Source organism: Anopheles ziemanni, chromosome 2 (genome assembly GCF_943734765.1).
Source record: "Anopheles ziemanni chromosome 2, idAnoZiCoDA_A2_x.2, whole genome shotgun sequence".
Classification (NCBI taxonomy): Eukaryota; Metazoa; Arthropoda; class Insecta; order Diptera; family Culicidae; genus Anopheles; species Anopheles ziemanni.
In genome coordinates this window covers 30,638,306-30,651,731 of record NC_080705.1, presented here as the reverse complement: position 1 = coordinate 30,651,731, position 13,426 = coordinate 30,638,306, and the positions used below count along the sequence as shown (strand labels likewise).

At 44.7% G+C, this 13,426-nt stretch overlaps 1 protein-coding gene across 1 annotated transcript in view; it reads left to right on the top strand.

Annotated features, from left to right (window-relative positions):
- Positions 1 to 807: 807 nt before the first annotated feature.
- LOC131293362 (pneumococcal serine-rich repeat protein) overlaps positions 808 to 13,426 on the top strand; it is a 144,506-nt gene continuing 131,887 nt past the window's right edge. The window contains exons 1-3 of the mRNA XM_058321441.1: positions 808 to 830; positions 4,828 to 5,667; positions 5,734 to 5,957. Of these exons, the coding sequence (XP_058177424.1) occupies positions 808 to 830; positions 4,828 to 5,667; positions 5,734 to 5,957 (1,087 nt within the window). The remainder of the gene's footprint in view (positions 831 to 4,827; positions 5,668 to 5,733; positions 5,958 to 13,426) is intronic.

Below are 13,426 nucleotides of genomic sequence, written 5' to 3'. Positions count from 1 at the left end.
CTCAAGGAAATCGAACTTCCTGTTTTACCTCTTTTTCTGGGAGTTGATTGTTTCGAAGTGAGCATCTTTGCGGTTCCAAATTGGCGCTGAAATGGTTTGTTTTCAAACAGATTTTCCTTTTTAAATCTCCTTTTTGTTTTGGTTTTGTATCTTTTTTCCTCTTTCCACTTTGTGAGCATTTAGACAAAACATTACTGTAGTTTATTGTCGGTTTCGAGTGAATATTTTCATAGAGCATTTGGGAAAACATTAGATTTATTGTAATACAAAAATATTCATTTCAAGAATTGTTATATCAGTTTATGAAACATAGTTTAAAAATAGTTTTTTTATTCCATATTGTTGATGAATGGAATATGAGTTTTTTATTGTGTTTATTTAGGTCAAGTTTATTCAAATCCTATTTTTTTTAAATTTCCCTGCTGATGGAAAAGCCAAAAAAATGCCTTCTTTGCAACTTGGTGTTACTGGTTCTGTGCAAATATAGCTCCCCCCACTGTTTTGTTTATCTATGCATTGACAACGAATGTCTGTCTGTGAAATACACGTAATTTGGCACCATGTTTTTACATACGCCACCGGAAGCAATTTGTTTGCTGTTTGCAGATCACAGGGAAGAGATAACAAATGAATATGATAAGTAAATTACACACGGCGAATTAGGAAAGGGAGACGGACGCGATGACGCGAAGGATAAAAGCATGAGCTGCTTCCCTTCCCTTCGACACCGAGTCAACCAACCGGTCTTTATTTTTCTCTCAGTGCGCTTTCCGCAACCCCTTCTCAAGGACTTCCGTTTCGCTAACCATGGGACTTACCCCAAACCGAAGGTAATAGCAAACGAAACGGAAAACTCTCGCCACAGTCCCCGGCGACACCGGAAGTGTTCCGGTGTGCTATTTTTGCGTCGAAAAAGCAACCCGGTTTATTTTTTCCTCTGTTTTATCGCCATCGTCGTTTGATGAGGAAATATCGACACCGAAACTCATTTTCCGTGCGAATGCGCGTTTGTGTGTGTGAGGGAAACCCGAAATCGAAGGGTGGAAAGTAGGGAGGAATGGTTTGCCGTCAGGATGTAGGCCTCCAATGGTGTGCGTTCGCTTGCGAACAGGAGCGGCCCTTTACCGCTGATTAATTAGAATAATTATCGGCTTTGATCAAGCGCACGCGAAAGCGGGAAGGGGTTGACAACAAGACGAAATGGAAAACACGAAACGATGTATACACAACACGTGGGCCGCCCCACGGGAGCTGGCAAACGGAGGTTTACCTACCCCCGGTCGGTTGTTGGTAATCGAATTTTGGGGGCTTTTTATTTTTGTAATGTGTTGTTTGTTTCCAAAAGAAAGTCAGGCCTCAAATGTCCTGTTCTCTGGCATTTTCCTTGGCTCCTGATAAGGCCGGGAGGTAGAAGTGTGTGACACGTGCCCGGAAGTGGTTGAAGCGGGATCGAAAGAACATTTGGTAAACAATCGGGTTCGGGTCGGAGAACGTTCCAGGCTTTTCCCTGACGGTGGTTTTTTGTTAGGTAATTTCTGGACTACCTCTAAATAATAATTAAACCGGCTCGACAGTGTAAGTAAGCATGCTGCCACTAGAAGAAACCATCTACAGTCTCCCCTCCGTTGGTGGTTATGTTATTGAAAATTATTCTAATTACCGGTTGCCTCGAGACCGGATGCGTTTCGGCAACAAGAATTAAAAAGGAAAAGGGCGCATTTGATGTGAAAAGTCCCGGGAAGGGTGTTTTTCTTATACGTATTGGCCAAAGCACCACTCCACCAATCCCTTTTCAATCGTTGCTCGCTTGCGGTTGACATGTTGATAAGAAGTCGAAATTCTTACACGAGTTGCGCCACCCTTCTGCTTTCCCGTTTCCTGGAAAGGTTGCTGGATTTTTATTTACGATCCATGGCCAATGTTTTTTATGCACCCAGTTCGGTACTCCAAACTACTTTTTCTCCCTAATTAACGCAATGTAGGGATTTTCCCGATTTAATCGTTAGTCCAACGAATTACGTGTTTTTTCTGGGCTCTAGCCTGCTTTTCTTTTTTATTGGTTGGTTATTAAAATCATAAGGATTTGTGACTATCAAAGATAAAGGTTCTCCTTGTTTGTGTTCGTTTTGTATGGGAATAAAAACGGCATGAAAATAAAAGCCCTCCGAAAGCAAACATGAAATCGAGTTGCGTCCAGCTTCAAATGCACGTCCTTCGTCCTCTAAGAATCATTGCCTGATTATGGACTTGTGACAGTTCTATCTATGCAACGAGTAGAGTGAACTTGTAAAAAAAAAATTAGTTGGAAAGACAAACACACGTTCAGTGGTCTGCAGGCCCGAAGAGTTTCGACCAACTATTGGCCAATACAATATTCGTGCCAGATGCAGCACCCAACTTCGAACTCCGCTATCGATTTACCAGCGTCCATGAACAGGAAAACGCTAATAGAAAACACGACCGGATAAAAACAAGTTGTGTAGTGCAACCGAAACTTCTTCCACACAAGCGCTCGTCACCGCGAGAGAAGTGGTCGAGACGAGCATAGACTTCGTGGGGGCGAAAAGTGCCAAAACTGTGATCAAAACAAGCGTCTAAGAATAGTGTGTGACAAATGGTGGTCAATATGTGCCGAGGTCAGTGAACACGGATGACGCAAAACAACAACAATAAAGGATACACCGCTGTTAGTGTTTGTGTGACTGTGCGACTGTCAAAGGATAGTTAGGAATTCGAATCAAATAAAATGACAAAACAGATTGTTTTTCAAACGTAAAAAGTTTTGTTCAAGGATATTTGATTTTTGATTAAAACCATCAAATATGTGGCATGCATTTGTAAAACAATTTTAAAAACAATAAATAAAAACACCAATGACTAAATGTGTCTAATTGTACTAAATGATAAAAAAAAAGATTAAGTCGATCAGAAAGATATAGTAGCGAAAAACAAAATCTTAAAATAAACTACAAAACAACATAAAGAAGGTTTACGAAAAAGGGATATATCGCAAATAATAATAGCCTACAAAACACCCTACAAATCCAGCGCTTCACCGTGGGCAGTAATGAATGGTGGAACGATAAAGTTAACTAGAGCAAAGTGGAACGGATTAAAATGAATTAAGAAAACCATATACTTATCTTGTACTAACCCGCCGCTCTCTTTGCCATCGCAAAATGGAGTCATTAACAGCGCATCGATCGAGCCTTCCCCGAAACCCGCAGGCCAAGCCGGCCAGTTTAATTGAATACACGATGATGGCCCACTTGCCATCGGACGTGATAGCCAAGGCTTTTTGGTTTCATCTCCCCGGCTTGTGGATCGTTCGATCGTCGTCGTCTTCTTCGTCGTCGTCGTCTTGCTTTTCTCCTGTTGCTCCTTCACGCACGCGTGGAGAATGCACCTTTCGATAAAATTACTTTTTAATTGACGATCGGTTTCCTTTTTGCCTGCCGCGGGATGAATTTATTGATTGTTTGCGAGGGGTTTTTTTTCGAGCGAGGACTAGGGAAGGGGATGATGGTGCATTGCGTTGTTGCGTTTCGTAAATCACATCAATTGTTCCGCGATGCGTAACCGAGCCGCGTGCGTGACGATGTGAAAAGATGTGTGTATATCATGATAAGTTATCCTGGCCTTCATCGAGCGTCCCCTATCCCCCTTCGGTTGCGGGGGATGGAAAGAAAAAGAGAGAAAAAGCCTCCCATCCACCCTTGCGGAGTCCGAACCTCTCCCTTCATCCCACGGGATGATGTTGTTGAGTGGCGAATGGATTTATTATGATTGCATTAGTTTTGGTCTGATGATCGGGTGTGGGCCCTCCTCCTCCTTCACAACGAAGGGTTCGAAATGAAAAACAAAACAAAGAAAAACCCGCGCACTCAATGAACCCCCATTCATCCCGCAGGGCGAAGGGGGCGAGAGCTTGTTTATGAAACGTTATTCCCGCATTAAGGAAATGCAGTGATACCTATCGCTCATTAGTGGTGGCACGCGTGGAGTTGAAGACAAAATGAATGAATTGAAGGGCAATAAAATTCTAGTGCAAGATAATTGCATTTATTTAGTCGCTTCATGGTCGATTTAAAGCCATGCGTTACACCTGGCGCAAAGGTGCAAAGATATTCTGCTGGAGCAGAAGTCTAAAGCAAGATGCACTTCCGTGGCTTTAAGGTGGTTAACTTTCTGTGAACCGTGCAGAATGTATTATTTTTTCCAGCGATAGTTTCTTTGATGCATAGTAATTTTTACTTTTTATTTGATCTTTAGAATACAGTATGGTTCTTAAAAAAGTTTTAGTACACATCAACTTTAATTCTCATTTTTTTAATTTTTGCTTATGATCGCCGCTTATGAATGTGTATCCTTTATGTTAGCTCATTTCGGCACTGGAATCCTCAATTTTAAAATTCAAATTGTTTTATTTTACTTAAAAAAATTAACGATTGACATTACATTGTTTGTGAAAACTAAATTGCAGTGTTGCTCATTTACAAACATTTGTATATTTCATTGTGAACGAAACGTTTTTGAAACTCTTTAAATAATGTATCACTATACAATACAAAAAAAATATTCGTTTCTATCCATCGAAAAAAATATTTGGTACAGTATCCTACTACAGTTAATTTTATCCTATGAAATCAGCAAATAATGCTGAAGAAAGGTGAAAGTCATGTTAATGTGGAAACTAATTGTTTGAATTTGTAAAAATTGTATGGAATTACAAAATAAAAGTTTTATATAGATGTATCAGAACTACAATATTATTTTTCCCCTCACATGTCATTAATATCGTCTGCTGTTTTGCTTCTCTTCTTTCAGAGCTTCAAAAACGACTTCGAAGCCAATATCGTCCGTCGGTACCGGGAGCAGCAGCGGCAGCAGCAGCAGCAGCACGGTCATCAACTCCAACTGCGGCAGCAACCCGACCCGGTACCGCTCAAACAGTTCTCATGGGCCACCGTGGCGGAAAATTGCCGCCGCGATGTCCACACTTCACAACCACGTCAGCAACATCAATAACAACCTTAGCAACATTAACAACAACAACAACAACAACAATAACAGCAGCAACAGCAGCAGCATCAATCAACAGTCGTCGCCTCAGGCAGCCGGTAGTTCCTCGCCGAGTGTCACCACCGGTTCGCCGAGCCTTAACAACAACAACAGCCTTCCGCATCAGCCCACCGGCACCGTCGGCCATCCTTCCGACAGCTTCAGCAACATCGTCAACAACAACAACAGCAGCAGTAGCCACACGACGACGTCCACCGCAGCGACGACGGGCGGCGGCGGCGGCATTCTCGGCGCGCGCGAAGTCAGCAGCGCCAAGAAGTTCCTACCGTTGTTCGCGCGCTCGATGATGATGTCCTCGGCGTCCTCGCAGCCGGACACAGGCAGCGCGATGGCCTCGTCGGACGGGACCGCCAGCAGCTCCTCCGGCGGTGTGGGCCCCCCAACGGCGACGTCGGGAGCGGCGGGTGGAGCGCCGCCGGGAGCGACCGGACGCTCGTTCCCCATTCCGGACGCGCTGAACGTGGTGCTACACGGCTACCAGCGCAAGCTGAAGACGAACAAAAAGAAGTACTTCGTCGTGTACGGCGACACGGTGGATAAGTTCGCCCGGCTCGAGTACTTCGACAGCGAGAAGAAGTTCAAGCAGTCGTTCGCGAAGCTGCTCGGCGGGACGGGCAGTGGCGGTGGGAGTGGTGGCGGTGGCAGCAGCAGCGGCGACGGGGGACCCGTCGCCAAGCGGAGCATCGTGCTGCGCAGCTGCTTCAACATCAACAAGCGCCACGACACCAAGAAGCACATCATTGCGCTCTTCACCAAGGACGACTGCTTCTGCATCCTGTTCGAGAGCGAGGACGAGATGAACCGGTGGCTGCGGACACTGCTGAGGCTGCAGCGGGGCGAGGAGTCCGAGGGCGACCCACCCAGACCCACATTCGGTGAGTTTTTCTTGTCTCTATCTTCTTTTTCAATTCCTTAGAAAACGACCCACTTGAATGTGGGTTTCTTTTATCAACATACGGCTCGTATTTATTATGTTTAAATGTACAATTTCACTAAATTATCGTTTCGTTCCATAAAAGGCATCTTTTTCTTTTTTCGGTAGATCACTTGGTCCGTAAATTAACACCTACTGATTTAAATCCGAGTCACAGCAAACAAATCAAAGCAACAGCTTTCGGAACGACGTGGACAAGACCGTGATCTTCGGTTCACTTGAAATTGCAGCAGCTTTTTTGCGGCCCTTCTGTTTTTTTTTTGTTTGCAAACATTACTTATGGTATCTGCCTTGTTTCTATGCTATGTACCGTGGTATGAGGAATTAAAAGGGGTGGGAGAGAAGGTGCGGCCAGATGGAACGCCAATGACGTAAATGGATTAAGCCTGGTGTTGGTAAACAGACGTCATACGTTGGGGCGGGCTGGACTTTAATGTAAGCGCCCTTTCTTACGACTTCTTCAATTCCGATTCCCCCTCCCTCGCGCTATCTCTCCCGCTCTACCCTCCTCCTTTTTGGGGAGGGAAATATTCAATCGAAGGCACCACCGCACAAACGGTCGTTTTTCTCTATTTTAAATGCTACGGTTGAAAGATGGGCGTCCATCGTCGGATGAAACGGTGTTGGACTTTTGATGGGAGGGAAAATAATCGCTGCTGGAAAGATGTCACTAGAGGGGTGTGGGAGGGGGAAAGGAAAAATGAAAATGGGTTGTTAAAATTTGCGTATCCGTTTCACAAATCCATCGTTTTTCCGTGGGCGAGATTTTGTCACTTCCGGATCATTTTGCATGGAATTTTCGCTTCCGACGAAGGACGACACGATCGCTTTCCCCGTCGTTGTTCCGCGTGTGCGAATCGGCGGATGAGGGTTTTCATCCAAAAATAATCTCCTCGGAAAAGTGGCCTTTTTGTATTTTTTTTCCACCCATTTCCCCCCCGAAAAAGAGTATAAAACAAAACAACCCACGTAGCGCCCAGCATGGTATTCCCGGTTGGAAAACTCTTCTTCTGGTTCGTCCAGCGGCAAACGCGTATGCGTACGCGGAAAACCTTTTTGGCCTTGCGGGCCATAAATTTGTGTTAGACAAAATGCCGTGGCCACGACTTCATTGCGGTGGAGAATACTGGTCCATTGGGGGCACATTTATTATTCATGTTTGGATGCTGTACGCTGTGGAAGATGTGTGCTGCCTCACGGGACGGAGCAGCATCATGCTCGGAATTCGTTTTGTTCGTTTTTATATTCTCTAACGTCCAAATGAAAGGTGAAAGATTAGTCGTAATTGAACAGATTCTTCTTGTTCATTGTTCAAAGGTCGATTATTTTTAATATTGTTCCAACATAGACTCAGCTCAATGGTGTTAGTTTCAGTTTAATTTAGTTTTGTTTGTTTTATGTTTTCAATACTTTAAAAAATACTTCAATGGAACTATCTTCATTTTTCCTGTTACTTACAGTTTTTTATTGAGTTGGTTTTATCATCAGTGCTTAATGAACTAAGTGAAGAAGTGAACAAAATACAAATTAAAACCCCCAGATCTTGCTCTCCTTCGCAGAGCATCGCTAGTGCAGCATCATTGAAGCACGTTGCAGAGATGCTGATTAGCTTGCCAAAGCAAGCCGGCTGAAAAGGAAAGAGAATGGACAAGAATACCGGAGAAAACCGGCAGTAGAGAAGGTGATGAATTGAAGTCTAACAGTGTGGTGTCACGTAGGTTCGCCCCGCACTGGAAAGTTCCCTCCAATGCCCTTCCGGTCCTAGTTGAGAGCTTAACTTTATGGGCATATTTTTCTATTAGACGCCAAAGGATCAAGTTTCGGTTCCTGTTCGCTCGTTTTTGTTTTATTTTTTCTCTATTTCTTACGTTTGCGAGGACCGCGATCTCGATTCCCTTTGTTTTACGGCTGTATTTCCGCCGGCTCTGGATCTGTTTCGGCCTGTTTTTTTTTTTTGTTTGGTGCTGTACATCTTTCCTCCCTCTCTCTGTTGGTTCTTTCTTTCTGTGAAATCATCCTGCTCCTTAGCATTCCGGGCTGGCACTCCGAACTCCCGGGTCTCGACTTTGACGAAACGCATTGCGCGAATTCTGCGACGTTTCGTGTTCGTGACTTTCATACACAAAAAAGGGAGCCGAAAACGAAACTGGATGGCATATACTGGTCAAAAACGAACCAATCCCCTCAGTCTCCCCGGCCCCTAAGGCCCTTTCCCCGTGCGAGTGGAAGAAAACTCTCTTGCAAACACAAAACACACACAGAAGCGTCCTCGGTTAAAGGGCGCACACGTGGTCCTCCCGAATCGGCAACTTCGACGAATTTTCCTCTTCCGGCACCATTTTTCCTTCAGCATCCTTCTTTCGGGGAACATCCTTCGGGGCGGAAAATGCCCCTCCCTCAACACCCGCAACCCCCTTTTGTGGAAGGTGGAGAACGGAAAACGTGCGCCTCATGTTTGTGTCACGGGTGCAATGAATTTCCCTCCCCGAATGTGTAATTGTATGTGTGCGTGAATGTGTGTGTGTGTGTGTTGTGTGTTTTTGGTGCAATTTCTCGAGCCTTTGGTTGCTCGGTGAAACGTCTCAGGACTTCTCTGGCTCTGGCGAAAACCGTGGACATAGTTTAACCTCTCGCTGAAGCATCACCTCCGAAACAAAAACCAAAAAAAAAACACACACACACAAGAAACACGAAAAACTGCCGAGCAAACGTGCACACAAACCATTCGCCCGGCCGGCATTCAACTTTCAATCAATTATGCGTCCCATGGCGCATGGTGCCATTTCGTGGTTCAGTGTTCCGGCCCGGGCCAGGCAAGAAAGTGGCTTGACTTTGTTCGTTTTCGAAACTGAAACAAAATCAAACACTTTGAGTGGTTGTTACAGTGTGTTTGCTGTTTGTTTTCGTTTTTTTTTGTTTTGGCTGTGAGGAAATGTACCGAAATATTGGGGAGTTTTTGTATTTTTTATTTGCTTTAACTTGTTACTCCTTCAAATCAAATGGTGCTACAAGAATGAGAAAAAATAAATTTGTTCCTCTTTTCTGATTCTATGACCTTGATTCCTGTCAAAAAATCACTTGAAAATGGAAAACTTCAATCTCATGTTTAATTGTCCGCCTTTGTACCCGCCTCAGTGAAACAAAGTAAGTTAATATGTTTGCCTTTCGCAGGCGTCTCTTCGCTGGACACGTGGGAAAAAGACACGCCATTGATGCTGAAAGTATGCGGAACGTCTCGTTCCTGCGAAGAATTACCAATCCAACTGTCACCGGCTTTAGTGATAATTCCTCCACTTCGAGGGCAACGGACGGGCGGAATCGGGATGGGTGGGTGTGCTGGCTGTGAAGTTTTATTGAAATGTCGTCCAACGTCGCAACCCAATGATGCGAGCACAGCGTCGACTGCCGACCGACGATGACGACAAGCGAGCAGCATTGTTTTGCATAAATATGCGCTAAACGGTGGTCATCATCGGCCACTCGTTGTTTCGCTGCGCCGTTGGTCTACGTGCGCCGTTGCGAATCCTTTTTCCACCCCGTAGAAAGCTACGCAAGCCGATGGAATGGCAGCATAATAAAGTTCGCGCCAGCTCTCCTCCTGGCAGAAGTTATTCGATTTCGGCGACGTCGAATCAAACTGGTCGCATCGTTTTAGAATTCATCGGATGTTGCGGATCGGATTGCGTCCAGTCTCGGGTCTGGCATTTGTTTTTTTTTTCAAGCAAACTCTACTCTACCGCATGATCTAGCAGTGGGTGACAAGTGGAAGGATCAACTTTTTCCCTTTACGTCGCATTTTGGCAAAATCAATCGACCGATCGGTTATCAAGTCGGCTTCCGGGTGCAGGAACGCATGCATCGACGGACAATCGTAAGGGACAACTTACTTCGGTCCACTTGGGTTTCCTCATTGACGGAAGCGACCTTTGAAGTCGTCGGTTTATGGTTGAGCTGCGTTTTTGGTTTATAGTTATTGACTTGTTTTTGTACGATAAGCGATGAACCATATCGATACCTTTCTAAAGGCAACCCACTCCCCTTTCTAGTTGTTGAAAAGGGATCTCAAATTGAATGTGCGTATCGAGGGGAAAGCCATGAAATCATCAGGCAAATGTGCCCAATTCCAATTTTATTGATGGTCCATTGAATGGTTGCTATAAATAAAATGAATTTAAAATTTTTAATTTTCTCATACATCGTCCAATTTACTTTAAAATCTCTAGTTTCTTAATCATGATTTTTTTAAATGGAAAAGTGATGACACCTTCTTGAAACTAATCATCTTCTTGTGTACCAAAAAATACCGATCGAATTGGAATACACTTTTCTCTAGATTGACCTTTTACATAAAATCAAATTCAATTGTTTTTGCTTTACACCGAGCTAGCAGAATGACGGTGTGGTGCATTTAAAAAACAAAAACACGTCAAAAGATAGTCAACTAAGACGTATCGTAAATATTCTCAGACTTAGCTGTTTACGGATTTGAAAAATCTTCAATAATGTCAAAGTTATTAGCGTGTTAAAAAGAGCGATGTTAAAATGGTCGCCAAAAAGTATTCGGGTTTGGTCAATTTTGACAGAAAAATCTTACATTTTTTTTTAGATATAGCTTTGGATTTTTAGAACTCCTTGGTTTAGTTTTGAAAAAATGTACGGTATGTGAACTCTTAAAACGATCGAAAAGTATTGAGCGTTTTAAACTAACATACCTTTTACAAGTTCTATGCAGGAAGTAACTATTTGTTTTGTTAAATTGACACATACATTTTTAAACTAAAGTAATAGATTCTGCTTTATTCACAAATTGAATGTCTATGCTTCGTTCTGTTTAATAAAATGTTCAATAAATCTCATTCAATAAGCGTATTTCCAGTTTGTGCTGGTTTATGCTTTAAATCAATATTGTTTAGGTATTTTGGTTGGTATGAGATGAGGATTAGCAGTTCACTTTGTTCAGGTGATCGACAAAATAGAACCAAAAATACTACAGCACAACACCCTTGTAATGATATGACTTGTTTGCTGATTTGTCGTGTAGACGCTATACGTTGTCCCTCGTTGCCCTTGCCTGTAGTGACGATGGAAGGTTCTGTCTATTCAAATCCGTTCTTCTTTCCTTCACTCCAACCTCACCTCGCTCGAAACTAACGCGTCGAAATGGGCCAGTGTTGAGTGTTGGTTTTATGTGGCAACAGCGCTCGAGAAGAGACAGTTCGTGCCTGCCCAGTTGTTCAAATTGACTTCGCGCGGTGGGTCGCCGATAGGAAAAACAAGCCCGCAGCCTCGTTTTCTGCCCGTTGCCTTCGTTACCGAAGTCGGGAAGTCAAAACGCGGGCGGATGGATGGAGTGTTTCCACCGTAAAGTTACTGCCAAGCTTAACGTTGCGATGAGCCTTCTGAAGGGTGTGTGGAGAGCGGGGGGAAAAAAAGCCGAAACCAAACTTATCCACCCTCTTAACTCACGCCGTAGCCCTTTCCCCCGTACGGTGGAGCTCGGATCACGGTCCCAAAGTGGCCCGGAGCGATGCAGCAGAACGCGAGGGTTGCCGGACTAGATGCGCATTTTGTGCCGGCACACGTCGTCGTTTTCCCCGCGCCCCCGTCACCGTTTTTCCTAGCATTCCCGGACACTTCCTGCCCGTGGGGGGGAGTGGTCGTAAAATTCTTCCGCGTTCGATTTCCAATTTTCCGAATTTTTCACCCCAGGCGCGCACCACTCACTCCTCTGTCCGTGAACAATCCATCCTGGTATGTGTGGCCCACGGACGAAGCGGCAACCCATAAATGGTGAGATAATTGAATCAATAGATTTCCATTATCTCGCCTTGTTTCGGTCGCCTTTCCCGGGCGGCAAATTATGCTGTCGTTCTCTCGTCGCGCCACTTTCTTCATCTCCGGGGTTAGGCCTTTTTTCCGGTTTTTATGGTGCATCAACATTTACTCGTTCGTTTCGGTACGGATTGTGTGTCGTGTCGACACACATCACACACACACACACACATCAAATTACTATACTACAAGGAAAAACAAACCACCCAATCCTACGCCGAGTGAGAACATCCGAGTGGCGGTTGTAAACATGTATCATTCCCATCCTGGTGGTGAAAAGCAAGCATAATGTGATGGAAAAGTGTGTGCCGCCTTTTTGTGATGGAAAAGCGGCCGATTTACTGCCGCGTCGAAAAGCAAGTAGCAGCAGCATGCCGTCGTTAATGGTTGTTCTCGTCCTCGGCCGAGTGTTGTGTTCGGTTTTCCGCTCGGTTTTGGGCAGGATTAACAACGATGGATGGTTCACAATTAGTCCTTCAAATTTGTTTTTATTATGCCCTTAAGTTCTGTGTCTGTGCGTCTTGTGTGTTGGCTTTCCTGCTTTACTTGGAATGGAAAATACACGTTCGATGGATGTTTGTGTTGCACATTCCAATCAAAATCCCCCAAGAGGCCCGTGGAGGTCGTTGTTTTTTACCTTAATATAAATGTCAAGGGAAAATGTCAAACGGGGTTCGGCTTTGGCCCTCGCAGAAACAAAGGTTACACGCGTCCAACCTACGCAGAAATTGACTCCAACTTCTTATGCTCCTTTGGGCGGGATTCACGTCGGGAAAGGTTAATGCAAGCGAACACAATATTCGCCCCCTATCATCTCTTTAATGATTGTTTCATTTAATGTATTTTCCATTTCTCGACGAAGCTGCTGTACGCCGTAAGGAAAAATCGCTCGCTCGCCCAGGAAGAAATTAATTTTACACCTGAGCAAATACACAGCACGCGTGCGAATCCGTTGCCGGTCAGTGGAAACGCGATACGGAACCGGTTGGAAAATCTGAAATCCACCACCGAGAACCTCATGACACGTATGGCTTCCCGGAACGATTGCAATTCCCTACGTTTTTCGGCATCCGAAGGCTTAACGCACCCGAAAAACCATACCGCAAACAGTATCCAGTAACGATTCGCCCAATTTTCCGGCCATCGGAAAAACGTAGCAACGGCGGAACGCACCACCGGGGTCGCTTTTAATTAGGTGTCAAATCGGCCCTTTTACGGGGCGCAATATGGGCGCCGCGCGAACCTTTGCTGTCCTTCTAATGGGGTTTCCCGGGTTTTTTTTTCTTCCCCGGGAACGGAAAATGCTTTCGCAGGAATTTTGCCCGTTTCTGCGGTTTCAAGGGTCAGCAAATGAAATGGAAGCACCAAAAATCGAAAGGACGGCAAGGACGACAGCGATTGACACACGAAATTTGATATTTATCTCACCTTTCCGCCGCGCTTCCTCTCTCGCCGTTTTGCCCTTTGTTAATCTGTGTCCAAGAATCGGTTGGACGAAGCTGTCGGAAAATTGTGCCCCTCGGCATTCACATAATGGTACGAGATCCGAGGTGGTTCCCTGTATGAAAGTAACTCGGG